Source organism: Capricornis sumatraensis, chromosome 8 (genome assembly GCF_032405125.1).
Source record: "Capricornis sumatraensis isolate serow.1 chromosome 8, serow.2, whole genome shotgun sequence".
Taxonomy (NCBI): Eukaryota; Metazoa; Chordata; class Mammalia; order Artiodactyla; family Bovidae; genus Capricornis; species Capricornis sumatraensis.
This window is the reverse complement of record NC_091076.1, coordinates 77068264-77085820: the sequence shown is the minus strand read 5'-3', so window position 1 is coordinate 77085820 and position 17557 is coordinate 77068264. Positions and strand designations below refer to the sequence as shown.

Genomic DNA, 17557 nt, shown 5'->3' with positions numbered 1-17557 from the left:
TATTAGAGGGCTTTAAACATGAAGAGAATAGGAGGAAGCAAATAACACAAATTGATAATGTAGGAAATGGAGAAACAAGAATACACATAAAACATTTAAAAATAAAACCAATAAAATAAGCAAATCTCAAATGAGCTTAATTTTTTTTTCACCAAGTGAGAGAATAAAAATAAGCCATATTAGGAAGGAATGAAAGAAACATTACTTATACAATATAGGTTTAAAACAAAAGCAAAAACAAAAACCAACCCACAGTAACTGTAGCAGAGATAGAAAAGAGGGAATGCTCTAGGAATCCCTAATAACTTACACAGCCTGCTGTTGGAGCTTCCTCATTTTGCCATGTCTGGTGTTTATGCTGTAACATTCTATTCAGTTAAGTGTCAGCGGTCCTCTTTTTAAGTAATCGGAATTGTTGCTTCGATTTCAGCCAGTCCATACAGTGAAAAATATAACCCACCTGGTCTGAAGATGAGACACTCTAGAACCACACGTTTTAATTCTTCAGTTTATTGTTCACGGTTTAAATAGAGAGCCCTCTAGGGGGCAGCAGTGGAATAACAGGAGCTGCTGTTGGGCCTTTGTAGAGAGGAGACAAAATGGTGACCTCTCGTCTAGAGCTTCTAGCTCAAAGAGAACACTTAGCATTACAACCCTTGACCCTTTCTCTTACTGTTTACAGGTGGCCACCATGTTACATACGGCAGTGTAAACCGTTCACGGAGAATCCAGTGTGAGTGCCCACCTGGAATTGGTGCAACAGTACTGCCCTGCATGAGTACAGATGGATTAAGAGACAAGAACTGATCAAGGTCACATCAAAGGGATGTGACCAGGATTCCTGAAGCTGTTTTGAGCCTGGTATAAAAGGAGGGGAGAAAGATGATTGGTGGGAAAATTAGGGATGTGGAGTTCATACAGGAATCAACATTAACAAGGATTTAGAGCCTCTTATGTCCAATGATGCCTGGGCAGATTCTGTCAGTAAAATAAGAATGATTGTACCAGATTCTCCTGGAAGATTATAGTGGGCTTTTTTTTTTTTTTTTAAGTATAGTTGATTTACAGTATTGTGTTAATTTCTACTGTACAGCAAAGTGATTCAGTTATATATATATATGTACATTCATTTTTAGCATATTATTTTTCATTATGGTTTATCATAGATACTGAATACAGTTTTTTGTGCTGTACTGGAGGACCTTGTTTATTATGGTGAAATGATTTGAAGACTGGCGTGAGTCCTTGGCCTACCCACAATCAGTCTTGATAGTTTAATTTGGGTCTCAGTGATCCTGGTCCAATTGTCTGCTTAATTTCTTCACATAAATGTCCATTGTTCATCTAACTCAATTTTTCTTCTCTCCAGCCCAGTCGTGCCCATACTCTTAAACCCAGACTCAGTCCTTTAACCTCCTTCATTCACTCCTCTTCTGAAACTGAGTCTTCAAGTTCTTTCAATCTTTACCTCACAGAGTTTCTCCAGAAAAGCTTACGACCAGTGAAAAAATTCTGAGAGTTTATTTCTGAGACTGTCTTTTATAATCCTTCTGAGAAGGTAAGTTCTAAGCTCAAACTCCACCTCCTGCTGGGTGAGATGGTGACTGAGTTGTTGAAAGGTTGGCAGCAGTGCGTGGTTTTTAATGGGCCATATGTGTCTGTTTCTACCTTATTCACTGTATTATGTTGTTTTTGTTGTTTTGTTGTGGCACACGGACTCTCCAGCTGTGGCTCACAGGCCCTAAAGCATGTGAGCTCAGTAGTTGCAGCTCACGGGCTTAGTTGTTCCATGGCATATAGGATCTTATTTCCCTGACCAGGAATCAAACCCACGTCCCCTGCATTGGAAGGCAGATTCTTAACCACTAAACTGCCAGGGAGGCCCCATTCTTTTTTTCTTACAGCTGAGTATATTGGGAAGAAAAAAAATGTATATATATGATATTTCTTAATCCAACCATATGTTAATGGGCACTTGGGTTGCTTCCTTGCCTTGGCTATTGTAAATGTGCTGTGCTATGCCCAGTCGCCTGGTCATATCTGACTCTTTTGTGACCCCACGAACTGCAGCCTACCAAACTCCTCTGTTCATGGAATTTTCCAGGCAAGAATACTGAAGTAGGTTGCCATTGCCTACTCCAGGGAATCTTCCCAACTTAGGGCTCGAACCAGAGTCTCCTGTATCTCCTGTGTTGGCAGGCAGATTCTTTTACCACTGAGCTGTTGTGAATAGTGTGTATCAGAGTTTTAAGTGAGAGTCCCAGAAATTCATGCTCTCTTAGCAAGGCCCCCCTCTCCTTTCCCACCTCCCCAAACCCCTCCTCATCTTTATCTCCAGATCAGAGACTGATATTCCATGTCGTTTATCTCTGTTTATGTCAATTGTTATAAGAACAGGTTTAGCGATGTTAATATGATTCTTTTCATTGCTAGAAGTATTTATTTACACTTTCATCCTTTTTATGTTTGACCAGGCTTGACAGAAGATTGTCAGTTTTGTCGGTCTTCTCAAGGAGTCAGTTTTTTACTTTATTGATCCTATCAACTGTATCTTTATTCCTAATGTATTATCTTAAATTTTTTAATTCACTGTTTCGGTTCCCAGATATTTTATGGATTTTTTCTTCTCCTTTTTCTAACTATCATGGTAGTCTGAGGTCTTTGAAAAGGGAATAGATTGGGGCTAATGTACTGATGCTGTTCTCTATGCAGCTGGGTTTTAGGTATTCATAGGGAAGGTCTACGCTCTCATTTCTGGTCTTGTGTCCTTTGCTGCTGAGGGTAATTGGTAAATAAAACAATATTGTAAATACAAAATGATAATAAATTTGATGAAGTGTTGACAAGTTCCCAAAGTAGAACTAAATCTTCCTCAAGAATAGAAAACCTAAATATATTTTAAACTATTAAAGAATTTTATCATATAGTTAAAAACCTTCCTACCAAAACAAACAAGCAAACAAAACAACAGCAACAAAAATCACACACATACACACACTCAAACAGACCTAGAAGTTTTAGAGTTGTGTAAAATATTCTAGGAAAAGATAATTCCAGTCTTAGATAAGATGTTTCCAAAAATAGCAACAACAACAAAAAGAGAAACCCTACCCAAATAACTCTACTGGGCAGTTAAAACCTTGATAAAAATCAGAGAAGGATTGCTTAAGAAAAGAAAATTATAGACCTTTCTCTCAATAACATAGAGGTAAAAATGGCAAAATGTTAACAAATTGAATTCAGCAATATAAAAAATGACTGGGTTAGATACATATCAAATGTACAAAGTTAGCTTAAGACTTAAAAAGTCATGTAGACAATGCCAGTCAAAATCACAGCAGGTTTGGGCTTTCCTGGTGATCCAATGGAAAAGAATCTGCCTACCAATGCAGTGAACATTTCCTGGTTCGGGAAGATCCCCCTTGCTGAGGGGTAACTAAGCCTGAGTGCCACAACTACTGAAGCCTGAAAGCTTTAGAGCCCATGTTCTGAAACAAGAGAAGCCGCTGCAGTGAGCAGCCTGTACACGCAACTTGAGAGTAGCTCCTGCTCACCTCAATTAGAGAAAGCCTGTGCACAGCAACATAGGACCCAGAGCAACAGCAGCAACAAAATCACAACAGGTTTTCTTTATGGAACTTCACAAACAGAATCTAATATTTATACGGAAGGCCAGAAGTTGAAGAAAAGTGAAAGCACCCTTAAGGACAAATTAAATGAATATGTATTTTCAAATAATAGGCTATGTTCATCATAAAAATGTAGTAATTCTGTTAGAATGGAACAGAGAAAGACAAACTGATAAAGGAAATAAAACAGCCAGAAATAGTCCCATTCATACATGGCAACTTAATTTATGTCAGCATTATAACCTAGTTGAGAAAGATGGAAAAAAAAAAAGAAAGATGGACTTCTCAGCAAACAGTGCTGGGATAACTAATTATCCAGGTGAGAAAAAAATGGAATTGGATCATTATTTCACACCATATCTTAAAATTTTATTTTAATTAATTAGTTAATTTTTGGCTGCACTGAGTCTTTATTGCTGCGGGTGGGCTTTCTCTAGCTGTGGCAAGGGGGACTACTCTTCCTTGCAGTGCACGGGCCTCTCATTGTGGTGGCTTCTCTTGTTGTGGAGCTTGAACTCCTGGGCATGTGGGCTTCAGTAGTCGTGATGCACGGGGTTAGTTGTCCCGTGGCATGTGGAACCTTCCCGGAGTAGGGATCAAATCTGTGTCCCCTGCACTGGCAGGCAGATTATTCACCACTGGACCACCAGAGAAGTCCCCATATTAAAAAAAATCAGTTTCAAGATGAATAAATGGAAAAGTCAGGGTTCACGCAAAGCCACAGAAATATAGATACTATATAATTCCACTTATATAAAATACTTAGAAGAATCAAAATCATGCAGACAGAAAGTATAATGGTGGTTTCCAGGGTCTGGGGGGAAGGGTAGGATATAGAATTATTGTTTAACGGCTATAGAGTTTCAGTTTTATAAGATGAAGAGAGCAGTGGATGATGGTGAGGTCTACACAACAGTGTGAGTGTATTTAGTGCCACTGAACTGCTATACTTTAAAATGGTTAAGGTGGCAAATTTTATATTATGTGTATTTTAACACAATTAAAAAAAAAGAGAGAGAGAGAAAGAAAAAAGACAGGAAAAATCCTTGGCTCGCTCTTTCCTTGAATATTTTGAAGGGATGGCCCCACTGCTGTTTGGCATTGACTACTGTGACTTGATCTTTTTGCCCTTCTGCCTACAGGATTGTTTACTCATCTTTAAAATCCAGTAACTTTAGGGATATACCTCTGAGTTGACAATTCTAGGTCCGTTTTCACTGGTACTTGATTTTTCCATTCAATATGTAGATTTTTATTTCAAGAGAGATTTCTTCCATTATATACATTTTAACATATGTATTCTATTCCATTGTTCTATCTCATTGTTTCTTTTTTAGGAATTGCAATTAATCTGTCTGTTCTTCACTCTCAGTCATTCATACCCGTTGTGTATTTTCCCTCTAAACCGTTCATCTTTATTTTGGCTTGCATTTTGTTTTATTAGCTTTTAAATTTCTAACCTTTCTACTGTGCTTTGTGTCTAGTCTCTGTTTTGCTCTCCCTAATCTTATCTTATATTTCTTCCATGTTTTTTTCTTTCGCCTTGTGTTTCTTCCCAGAATTCTGCTTGCTCCCTTCTTTACATATATATATATATACATATTTCTTAAATATTTTTATTTGCTTTTTTGTGCTCCTGATCTTCCCCCTATCCTGGGTTCTCTGAATTAACTCTTTTTTTCATATTCCATTGACTTTCTTTATTGAAGTATAGTTGATTTACAATACTGTAATAATTTCTGCTGTATAGCAAAGTGATTCAGTTTTATATATGTATTGTTTTTTAACAATGAATATGTGTCTATTTATTTTTGGCTGTGCTGGATCTTCGTTGCTGCACTCGGGCTTTTCTCTCGTTGTGGTGAACGGGGGCTACTCTGGTTGTGGTGCGCAAGCTTGTAATTGTGGTGACTTCTCTTGTTGCAGAGCTCTGGTTCTAGGGCATGCCGGCTTCCGTAGCTGCAGCGCGTGGGCCGGGCTCTAGAGCACGGGCTCAGTAGTTGTTGTGCATGGACTGAGTTGCTCCACAATGTGTGGGTTCTTCCTGGACCAGAGACCCACCCTGTGTCTCCTGCATTGGCAAGTGGATTCTTTACCACTGAGCCACCATGGAAGTCCATATATACCTTCTTTTTCAATAAGCTTTTCCGTTATGGTTTATCATAGGATATTGAATATAGTTCCCCATGCTGTACAGTAGGACCCTGTTGTTTATCCATTTTATATATAATAGCTAACATTTGCTAACCCCAGCCTCTCGCTACATCCCTTCCCCAAAACCCTCCCCTTCGGCAAGTAGCAATCTGTTCTCTGTGTCCGTGAGTCTGTTTCTGTCTCATCAGTGGGTTAATTCGTGTTGTATTTTGGATTACACATATAAGTGATATCATATGACATTTGTCTTTCTCTTTCTGACTTACTTCACTTAGCGTGATAATCTCTAGTTGCATCTATGTTGCTGAAAATGGCATTATTTACTCTTTTCATGGCTGGGTAGTATCCCCTTGTATGTATGTGCCACGTCTTTATCCATTCATCTGTTAATGGACTCTTAGGTTGTCTCCATGTCTTGGCTATTGTGAACAGTGCACGTGTACTTTTCTGAATTAGAGTTTTGCCTGGATATACGCTGAGGAGTGGGATTGCTGGATCAAGTGATGATTCTGTTTTTAGTTTTCTGAGGAACCTCGATACTTTCTCCATGGTGGCTGCATCAACTTATGTTCCACTAACAGTATAGGAGAGTTCCCTTTTCTTCACACCCTCTCCAGCATTTGTTTTTGGTAGAGTTTTTAATGATGGCCACTCTGACCAGTGTGAGGTGGTACCTCATTGTAGTTTCAATTTCCATTTCTCTAATAATTCTGCTAGTTCCCTTCTTACCCCTTCTTTTTGATATTCCTTCACAGTTGTGATTAAATCATGAGGTCTTTTTCCAAACTCATATTGGAAGTATAATTTTGATCTGCTCCCTAGGAGTATGTTTCTGGTGAGAGTCCTCTTCATACTGAAGATTTTTTTGTTCTTTCCCACATGTGTCTCTGTACAGATGCAGGTGGAAAAGAACAAGAAGAATCTTCCAGAGTGTGCAACTCCTGTTTTTTAAAAATGTGTTTTCCTACAACTAGAAGGAGAATTCAGATGGATTCTATTCTAAATCCTACATGTCCCTATTTATTTCACTGGTCCCTGTCAAAGGTACAGACCTAGTCATCTAGGGTAACCCCTTGACATTTCACATGTAAATTTTCCCTGGTGATTTCTCAGTTCTACCAATAGGCCCTCCTTGCCTTCTCCTTTCTTCCATGCTGCTCTCAACCCTGATTTATACAGTTTCCTATACAGCTTTGCTGGTATTAAATGCTTTGGGCAATCAGTCAGAACTTCCCTAATTTAGGTTTAAAAGGTTTAAGAAAGGCCTTGAAGGATGTATTTATTAGGAAGAAATTTTTGTTCCAGGAAAGCATCTTTATTTTCCTTCCTTGAAATCTGATGAGAGAACAGGAAACAAACTAAGATCTTTTTTCATACCTCTTTCCTTCACCATGCATAACCAACTTTATTATTCAATTAGATCTTTTCATTTATTTTATATGTCTTTTCATTTCATTTATATATGAACTAGATTCTTTGAGAAAGAGGAGATGGGGACAAAGGACAAAGAAGTGTAGGGCTAGGTGGACATTAAGGTAGGGCAGCTGTGGGTAGGGATGGGCTCCAAAATTCAGTGGGAACCCTTCATTATGTATTCCCTAGAGTTGGGTGATGTAGCATCCCTGAGCACTGACCACACAGCTTAGGGGACAATCTGTTCACCAGAGGCTGTGGCCAAGGAGGGTGGGGTATTCAAAGGGTACTTAGGGAGGGCAGAGTTTGGGAGTGATGTGTGCAAGGCATCAGATGGTCACACTGTTCTCTACCATGCTGGGTCGAAGATACTCATAGGGCAGGTCCAGGCCTGCATTCCGGACCTCAATCTCCTTGTCCAGGGCAGCCAACTTCTCCTGGAATTGCTTCAGCACAGCTTGAGGCCCAGGGTCAGAGAAATAGTTTTCTTTGTGCTGCCCCAAGGCCACCTGACAGCGGAGAACAAAAAGGCTCAGCCCGTGGACCCTGCAGCCAAAACACTGCTCCTTCTCCCCTAGGGTGTAGGCATCCATCTCTAACTATGACAGGCTGGCGTCGGCCAAGGAATTTTATGAAGGTCTTCTGTGTTCGGGCCTGGTGCAGACCGGGCAGTGCGTCTACTATATCCTTCTCTGTCACGTCCTTGGAGATGGGCGGAGGCTTCCGCATGGTGCATGGACCATTCGGGATCCAGGAGTACCAGTCCAGCTGCAGGTGGGAGAGCCTCTCAGAAACCCAGGCTGATGACCCAGGCATTTGGTCCCTTATCTTCTACCTCCCGGGAGCCCCAGGGGGCAAGGATCACAACAGGTTACCTGGCCGTGGTGGGTGGAAGCGTGCTGACCAGTGCACGTGAAGATGCACGTGGTGATGAAGTGGCAGAGCTGAGCTCGGGACTCTAAGGAGATGGGGAACCTGTGTGGGGTAAGAGATTGAGGCTTTGAGACCAGGACAGGAGACAGTGGATCTCAGGCAGTGAAAGATATCTGGGGATATGGAAAAGAATTCCTGTGTGTGGTTGTGCCTCTAGTACACACATAGTGTGTATTCACGTGTTTATGGGCTTGGATGAACGTTGGCATTAGGGAGAAAGGGTAGGAAAAGGTGAGGGAAAATAACTAAGGGAAATGTATTTGGTTCTAGAGGAAGCTCTTAGCAAGTTGCATAAGGATGGGGAATGCTATATGAGAAGGTGAGAAAGGAAGGGGGCTGGGGAATCAGGAGTGACTAGAATTAGAATTTCTGGAGGAAGCTCTGAGTGTAGGGTGTCTTAAATATTTTTTTTTTGGCTTTAAACTTTTTTTTTTTTGCACTGAGATATGGCCAGTTAACAAACTTGTGAGTTTCAGGTGAACAGCAAAGGGATTCAGTGGTAGATATACATGTATCCATTTCCCCCCAAACTCCCCTAGGGTGACTTACAGTATTGTGAAAAGGTGTGGATTGTTGACAGGGTCAGTAGGGAGGGATCTGGGCCTTACCCCCGGTCCTGGGCCCCCTGCAGTCCAGTTTCAGTGATCTCTCTACACCAGGCCTGCAGTTCTGCATCATCTTTCACAGCTCCATCACTCTTGTAGAAAAGACTGACCATCTTCTCTACATACCTGCTCCCTAGGGAAGAAGACACTGGGTCTCAGATGGCCAGCCTAGGACCTTCTGGATCTGCAGTCCCCCTTGTTCTCACCAGGGGGCCCACAGGGTCTTCCCTGTCGGTGTGGCTCTCACCGGCTGATGGCTCCCCAGAGCCTGAGCGCATCTTGGCCATAGAGAGAAGACTTCACATCCAGGAGCCCACAGTCTGCCAGGTCATCAGGAGGGCAGAAGGAGCGATACGTCAGACCAGCTGTGGCTCTCTGGAGAATGTCTACGTGGCCGCCACTCCCAGTGCTCACCACCTGAGGGCAACCCACAGCAGATAAATTAGTGTTTGCCATGTCAGCTGAGGGCTTACCTGGTGGCTCAGAGCATATGGAATCCGCCTGCAATGTGGGAGACATGGATTCGATCCCTGGGTTGGGAAGATCCCCTGGAGAAGAGCATGGCAACCCTCTTCAGTATTCTTGCCTGGAGAATTCCATGGACAGAGGAGCCTGGAGGGCTACAGTCCATGGGGATGCAAAGAGCAGGACATGACTGAGTGACTAAGCACGAAGCACATGTCAGCTGAGGGGGATGGCAGTCAGGGTCAGGAGATTCAAGCCCAGTGGCCCTACTCAGCTCCCTTTATGAAGGAAGTTACTCAGGTGTGAGGCAGATCAGGGCCAGCCTTTGGTAGAGGACACAGAGCTTCAGGGAGGAATGGGAAAGTGAATTTCTTCATCCTTGTACCCTCCTCCCTCTTTACCCATCCCTCTCCATACCAGATCAAAAATTCCCCATTCAGAGACAAGATTACTCTGGGCCAGCACGTTGATCTCCATGGTGTAGCGAAAGTGTGGAATCAGGAGCTGATATGGAAGAAAAAATTGGGACACAGTCAAATAAGAGGGGTCCCAGGACCCATGAGTGGAAAGGAGATTAGAGGACCAGAGAGAGGAAATAAACAGGGGAGAGGATGGGTCTTCATGAAAAGAAGAGCGTGCCTGTTGGATTGTATTGGGTCAGGTTAATATTTGGAAGAGGGAAGATGAGAAACTGTCTTCTTGGGGTCACCCAAGGTCAAAGTTCACTTATTTGCACAGTTTCATGTAATATGTAAGAATTTTAGGAGTCCTTTGTCTCACATCACAAAAAACTGGAAAGTTTCCTACAAGTGAAATTCTGTCTTATACCTGTGTCTTATTCCTGTCAGTAAATTATCTCTACTGGTTTCCAACGCAAACTCTTCACCTCCTCTTTGCCTTCCCTAGGATGTCATTCCTGCTCGTTCTCTCTCCCACTTAGTATTTGATACTCTAAAGAAGAAAAACCCTTGGCTTAAACTTAAACCACTCTCTAGCAGCATCCTCATTGCTTGCTTCCCCTTTCATAGCAAGTCTTCTTTTTAAAAAAACTTTTTATTTTATATTGGAGTATAGTTGATTAATAAAGTATTAGTTTCAGGTGTACAACAAAGTGATTCAGTTGTACATATACATGTATCTATTCTTTTTCAAAATCTTTTCCCATTTAGGTTGTTACATAATAATGAACAGAGTTCCCTGTGCTATACAGTAGGTCTTTGTTGATTGTCCATCTTTTTTTGTTTGCTTTGTTTTAAATTAATTTGTGTATTTTAATTGGAGGCTAATTACTTTACCGTATTATGGTGGTTTTTGCCACACATCGACATGAATCAGCCACAGGGTGCATGTGTCCCCCCATCCTGAACCCCCTCCCACCTCCCTCCCCACCCCATCCCTCTGGGCTGTCCCACAGCACCAGCTTTGAGTGCCCTGCTTCATGCATCAAACTTGCACTGGTCATCTGTTTTACATATGGTAATATACATATCTCAATGTGATTTTCTCAAATTGTGCCGTCCTCTCCTTTTCCCACATAGTCCAAAAGTCTGTTCTTTACATCTGTGTCTCTTTTGCTGTCTCGCATATAGGGTCATCATTACCATCTTTCTAAATTCCATATATATGCATTAATAATATACTGTATTGGTGTTTCTCTTTCTGACTTACTTCACTCTGTATAATAGGCTCCGGTTTCATCCACCTCATTAGAACTGACTCAAATGCGTTCTTTTTTTCTAGCTGAGTAATATTCCATTATGTCTATGTACCACAACTTCCTTATCCATTCATCTGCCAATGGACACCTTTACTATAGCAGTGTGCACATGTCAATCCCAAACTCTCTAACCATTCCTTCTCCCCGCCCCTGCCCCGGTAACCATAAGTTCGTTCTGTCAGTCTGTACATCTGCTTCTCATAGCAAGTCTTAAAGGAGTCACCTAGTATTGTCTCTACTTCCCCACATGATATTTTTCTGCTTAGCCCACACTGATCAGGCTTCTGCCACCTCCACTCCCCTGAGATAGGATTAACCAGTGGATTAACCAATGACTTCCGTATCAACAAATCCAAATGTCACTTCTCTGTTTGTAACTGTGTTTGCTTCTCAACAGCATGTGACACAATCACACCTCTCTCTTGAAACACTTTTTCCTTTTGGCTGCCCTGGTTTCACATTTCTTGTTTCCTTCCTTCCTCAGTAGATAGCTCTCCTCTTGCTCCTTCTCTTACTTAATTCCCTCCTTTCAATTTATAAGGGTTATGACAACCTAGAGTTATATCTGGGCCAAATTCTCTGCTGTAGCTACAAACCCTAGACAGCTTCATCTAGTCTTCATAATGACTTTAGATATGTCTGTTTTCTGATAACTTTAAAATCTATACCTTCAGCCACACTTGCCTTCTAAGATGGCCCACACTCTGTGGAGTGTGTTTCTCTCAAAATAAATCCACTTCTTACCTAAAAAAAAAATACATAAAGAAATCTATATCTTTAATCCTGACCCATTCCAAGAACTCCAGGCTCATATATCTAACTGCCTTCCTGACTTTTTCTTTTTCTTTTCTTTACTTTTTTTTTTTTATTTTTGGCCACACCACATGACTTGTGGGATTTCAGTTTCCCAACCAAGGAATGAACTCAGGCCTTGGCAGTATAAGCTTGAATCCTATCCACTAGGCCACCAGGGAACTCCCTTTCCTGACATTTCAAGCAGAGCTCTTGATTCTTCTCCCCACCAAGTAACAGGGCTTTCCCGCTCATCTTCTCCCACCTCCCTTTCCTCCTACCCAGCACTTCGATCACTCACACCCTTCTCTCCAGTCACACCTGATATCAGTCATCATCCATGGACCTCCACAGATCTCTCTGACTGGAATGTCCCGCCCCTTACTATCCAACTGACAACATCCTCAGCCCCAATTTCAATTTCTTTGTAAAACCCATTCTCACTCTTTCTTTAATCCTAGGCATTTCCATAGCACTGTGTACATGTGTGTCTGTGTAAACTGAGATTGCTACTAAACATGCCACAAGCTCATATGTAAACATCTCCAGAGTCTAGCAGTGTGAAATCTGAAGGGCAGTCAGATGCAGAATTAAGAGATGCTGAAAGGTGGCGCCAGTGGTAAAGAACCTGCCTGCCAATGCAGGAGGCATAAGAGACGCAGGTTCTATCCCCGGGTCGGGAAGATCCCCTGGAGGCGGAAATGGCAACCCACTCCAGTATTCTTGCCTGGAGAATCCCCTGGACAGAGGAGCCTGGTGGGCTACAGTCCATAGGATCTCACAGAGTTGGACATGTCTGAAGCGATTTACCACGCACGCACGAAATACCTTGTAGATAGGATGCAGGCTGGGCAGGCTCCTCATGGTGGCCACAGAAATAACCTCAGCTATCAGGTGGCCCCTCAGCAGGTGTGACTGTAGCTGGTGCAGCTGGAAATCAGAGCTCCGGACCCAGGTCTTGGCAAGGAGCCAGGCCATGGGGGGATCTGAAGGCAGGAACAACACAGGTGGGGGGCATCCATTCCGAGGTGGCTGGAGCTAGAGCAGGAGAGAGAGTTGAGGGCTAAGGACCTGGGTGTCCAAGTCCCTAAGGAAGATCAATGACTGGAGGCAGGACACCTGGGTCCTCTCACCTGGATGACCATAGGTAAGAGTCTTCCATCGGGCTGGAGCTTCAGCATGACCAGAGGGGCTGCTACATACTGTTGCTTAAAAATGATGACATTAGGCTTGACCCCATCCAGCAGGGAGAAGTCAGCTTCAAACAGAGATCCAGTCTAGGGGGTGGGGAGCAGGGATAGATAAAGAGGTTGAGGTTAGTTCTGGACCTGACCTGCCCTTCTCTCATTGGTCAGGCTGATTCCTTTCCCTATCCATCAGTCTTTTACTTAAATGCCAATCACTTCTCCCATAACCAAAGCCCTAAATGCACAGTTTCCATGTCCAGTATCTTTCATCAGAGTTGGAGCTCTCCGATGTGAATTTTGTGGTTTTCCTTCTACCCCCTTAGCCCACAACAAAACTCTTCCCTTATCACCCTCCTTCAGGCTTTAGCCAAATGTGGCACATTTCTTTGATCTGATTTCCCCTCCCCACAAAAACATAGCCCCAACTGTCTCCAGGGCTTTGTTTAGTCTCCCTTGCTATTTCCCTCCAAAAGTTTGGGCTCTTCCCTAAGGCTGAGAAATAGCTAATGAAGAAAGAAGAGATGAAAATGGAGATGGAAAGAAGAGTTAGCAGAAGGAGATAACAGGAGTTGGTGGAGATCAGTGGGTCTCAACCCAAGATGTTACCCCCTAGAAGATATTTGGCAATGCCTGAAGACAACTGGGGGATGCTGCTGGCAGCTAGTGGGTTGTAGCCAGAGATGCCACTAAGCATTCTACAATGCACAGGACAGCCTCCCAGAACAGAGTTATCTGACCCAAAAATATCAGCGCCAAAGTTGAGAAACCCTGAAGTATAGATGGAGGAGGGTGTAGATTAAACAGGTGCCGATGGAGGAAATGAGGGAAGGGGAAGAGAAGAATGAGGCAAAGAGAAGGAGACTGGAATGATGGCTGGGTGATGGGTGAGCAGATGAAGCACAGCACCTGGAGTTCTTTCTCCAGCTGTGTCTTCAAGTCTTCCATTTCCGGAGGCAGCACCAACCGTGACGGGAGACTCGTGGAGCGTCTCAGGAGCATGGGGTTTGCCCCGTTGAGGAACTGGTACCCAAATAGGGCATCATCCTTCCAGGAATTGTGGACCCGCTCTAGGGACAACAGGTGGGAGGATGCTGTGAGCTCCGAGCTCCTGATGTCACAGCCCTATTACTCCCTGACCCTCTCCCCTCTCCTTTCAGATCCCTGGGTTAGAAATATGTGGGGAGGTCTGGGGAGGTTAAGGTAACTGACCAGCCAGAGGAGTTTTTCCTCGTGGGAATACTTTACTGAAGTCTTCCAGTCTTCTTACAGAATTTGTGAGATCTAATGTCCCCTTTAAGGCCAAGTCCTTCAACCTGTGCAGAGAAGGCAAGTGCAAGAAGTTCAGGAAAGAATCCCACCTTGCATCCTGGGATGAAGATGTCAGCCTTAACCTGGCACTCGAGAGTTGGACCATAAAGAAGGCTGAATGCCGAAGAACTGATGCTCTCGAATTGTGGTGCTGGGGAAGACTCAAGGGTCCCTTGGACATCAAGGAGATCAAACCAGTCCGTCTTAAAGGAAATCAACCCTGAGTATTCATTGGAAGGACTGATGCTGAAGCTGAAGCTCTAGTACTTTGGCCACCTGATGCAAAGAACTGACTCATTGGAAAAGACCCTGATGCTGGGAAGGATTGGGGGCAGGAGAGGAAGAGGGTGACAGAGGATGAGATGTTTGGATGGCATCATCAACTCAATGGACAGAAGTTTGGGCAAACTCGGGAAATTAATCAAGGACAGGGACTCCTCATGTGCTACATACAGTCCATGGGGTCGCAAAGAGTTGGACATGACTTAGCAACTGAACAGCAACAACCTGGCACTCACACTTTTGCCAGAGAGAGACTGAAGTCTAAATCCTTATCTTCAAGAAATCTCTCGTTTCTGGGAAGATCCCATTGCGAATTCCCTGCTATAGGCAGGATTAATCCCTCTTTCCAGAAACCCCATCTGGAGGAAGAAGATGGAATTGGTATAAGTAGGGTGGTGGGTTTCTTAGGATCTGTTAGGGATCAAAGACTTCCTGGGGCTCACCGGTACACCTTCCTTCTTTCCTCAAGCTCTTGCTCCCGATGTTTCTTAAACTGGTTCTGGGGATCATCCCTCACGGTCCGGGCTGGGGAAGGGGTCGCAATAGAACAGGGTCTCCATTAACATAGCTTAGTTCTCGGACCCCTTCCACAACTGAGCTGCTCAGCCCCATCCTTTCCCTTCTCCCTTTCCCTCCATCTCTCTTCTTTCCCTCTTATATCAGAACATCCAGCCCACCAGGTGCCGCCTCCTGTTTTCCCACTGCTCTCACCGGTGCCCTCGGGTAAGCAGATGATCTCGTTGCCCTGCACCCAGCGGTAGCAGGGGAAAAAGGCCTCGCCCTGGGTGCCGGGACCCTGGACCGCGATCCACTTGCAGAACCAGTCGAAACCCACCAAGCTTTTGTGCTTGCGCAGCTTCACCAGCAGGAGGCGCCCGAGATATAGGGCGACTTCGACCTCGAGCTGCACCTCCTGCAGCACAGGACGCGCTCAGACATGGGGTGCAGGGTTCTCGGAGAGGGCGGGTCAGAGAACCCTCCGAGAAGCCAGGCTTCTCTTTCCCCTCCGACCGCTCCCCGGAAGAGACCTGAATCCGGGTTGGAGGCGAGGAAGAACAAGCCACTCCGAGGGGAACTCAGGCCGGCAGGCGTCTCCTTTTCTCTGCCCCTCCACCCGGGCAAGTAAGTGCAGCGCTTCTCTCCCAGACCTCTCGCCTTCTCTTTTGCTACTTGGCACCCCACCCGTGCCCGATCTCCTTCCCCAGATGCCCAGGGGTCCCTCGCTGCCAAGGCCCCAGCGCCCGCCATGTGCGCCCCTCCGCGACCGCCGCAGTCACCACCTTCTCCACTAACCCTGGTCCGTATCGGCCGCAGTATCTTCCCCAGGTCCTTCTCCCCGTGCTCGCCCACCAGCCACAGCTGCACCAGGTTGCTGGAGCCAGCCAAGAGCGAGTCTCCAGTGGCGACGCGAATCCTGTATTTGCCCATCTTGCCCGGACTTGGACCTGGGGTAGGGGACCTGAAGGAAAATAAGCCTTTTATGGGAATCTGAAGCCCAGCCCCCGAGGAAACCACACCCAGACCACTGTCTCTGTTGTGTCTGGTTTCAGGGTCCCCACCTAACACCCACTGGTTCGTCTCGCCCTCACATGTGCAGGTCCCTGTCTTGTCAGCTGCTCTGTGTCCGCAGGGTTTCTCACAGAAGCTCAGGCAGGTGAGCAAAAGAGAGCAAAACTCACCCACCCTTCCGCATTTGGCAAGCACTTCGTGATGCTAATTCCACTCCCAGCTAGGAGTTGAACACACACACCAGCTTGCGGATGATGACAGCTAAACAGTGCCATCACTGTTTGCCTGTCATGCCCACCCAATTTTGGTGAATAAATAGCAACAGGCAAGAGAGATAAGGAGGGGTGGGACCATTTGAAGTGTGGGGGTGTTTTCAATGAAGAGTGAGTTAACCATCTTGGCATTTTTTCGAGGATGAGATAATACCAGACAGGTGAAACAGAGGAGTTTGTTGTCCAGACTCCTCAAGCAAGAGGAGAGTGGAATTCCCCTTCAAGTCCAGTCCTGAAGCTTCCTTTGGGCTTCCCCTGAAATGAGCTCCTTGGGGCCAGCACCATGGATGGAGCACCAGTAATGTACCCGGTCAACACACTCCCTTTGCATCCAGTTTTCCACCCCACCCCCCACCCCTCCTAATCTTGGCTCTCCGAAGCCTCTTTAGGGACCACTGCTGTCCCAGGTACAAATCCCTTCCAGATTCCTTCTTTGGATGTTCATTTCTACCCACCCGTCTAAGGTACTTCATCTCTCCAGTCCACTTGCCTCTTCCCTGGACGTCCTGTTCCATTGTGAACAAAAATGTTTTGAATCCACTTTTTGCTTTTAAGCTTCTATCTCCTCTGCTGCAATAGTTAATCGAATAGTTGGATCAAGTGAGGATCAAAAAATATACAGACATATGTAAACATTTTTAAATGAAATCATAAATGTATAGCTACTGGTGAGCTTCCCCCATAGGTCAGTTGGTAAGGAAACTGCCTGCAATGCAGGAGACCCCAGTTTGATTCTTGGGTTTGGAAGATCCCCTGGAGAAGGGATGAGCTACCCACTCCAGTATTCTTGGGCTTCCCTTGTGGCTCAGCTGGTAAAGAATCTGCCTACAATGTGGGCGACCTGGGTTCATTCCCTGGGTTGGGAAGATACCCTGTAGAAGGGAAAGGCTACCCACTCCAGTATTCTGTCCTGGAGACTGTACATTCCTTGGGGTCACAAAGACTCAGGCATGACTGGGCAACCTTCCCTTTGCAACTTACCCTTTCATAGCTGGCTCCTGGTCAATGTTTTTGTATAGGGCAGGGAGTTTTCAAGAGGAGGTCCAAAATAAGAGATTTTTTCAGTCTTTCTTACATATACCACACCCAAGTGAGTTGACATTTATTTTTTATTTGATTTTTGTATGGAAGTAGTTGATTTACAGTGTCATGCTAGTTTTAGGTATACAACACAGTGATTCAGTTTATACATATATATATTCTTTTCCAGATTTTTTTCCCTTATAGGTCATTACAAAATACCGAAAATATTTCCCTGTGCTGTACAGTAGGTCCTATTGTTTGCCTATTT

At 44.4% G+C, this 17557-nt stretch overlaps 1 protein-coding gene across 1 annotated transcript; it reads right to left on the bottom strand.

The window, feature by feature from the left end:
• Positions 1-7525: 7525 nt before the first annotated feature.
• On the bottom strand, positions 7526-15913 carry LOC138082931 (polyunsaturated fatty acid (12S)/(13S)-lipoxygenase, epidermal-type-like). Its single transcript, XM_068976427.1, has 14 exons — positions 15779-15913; positions 15197-15398; positions 14929-15010; positions 14722-14844; positions 14105-14208; positions 13802-13962; positions 12842-12985; positions 12537-12746; positions 9617-9703; positions 8982-9151; positions 8738-8860; positions 8072-8171; positions 7797-7964; positions 7526-7705 (listed from the first exon to the last, which is right to left on the bottom strand). The coding sequence occupies exons 1-14, from the start codon at positions 15911-15913 to the stop codon at positions 7526-7528; spliced, it is 1989 nt and encodes a 662-aa protein (XP_068832528.1).
• Between the last annotated feature and the right edge of the window lie 1644 nt (positions 15914-17557).

Bases quoted from the DNA above. Each gene is read 5' to 3' on its own strand.
- LOC138082931 (XM_068976427.1), bottom strand. From the start codon at position 15,913: ATGGGCAAATACAGGATTCGCGTCGCCACTGGAGACTCGCTCTTGGCT. The intron at 14,845-14,928 runs GTGAGCCCCAGG...TTCTTCCTCCAG, and splicing joins GAAAGAAGGAAGGTGTACCG to ATGGGGTTTCTGGAAAGAGG. The intron at 7,965-8,071 runs GTAACCTGTTGT...TCCCACCTGCAG, and splicing joins CTTCCACCCACCACGGCCAG to CTGGACTGGTACTCCTGGAT.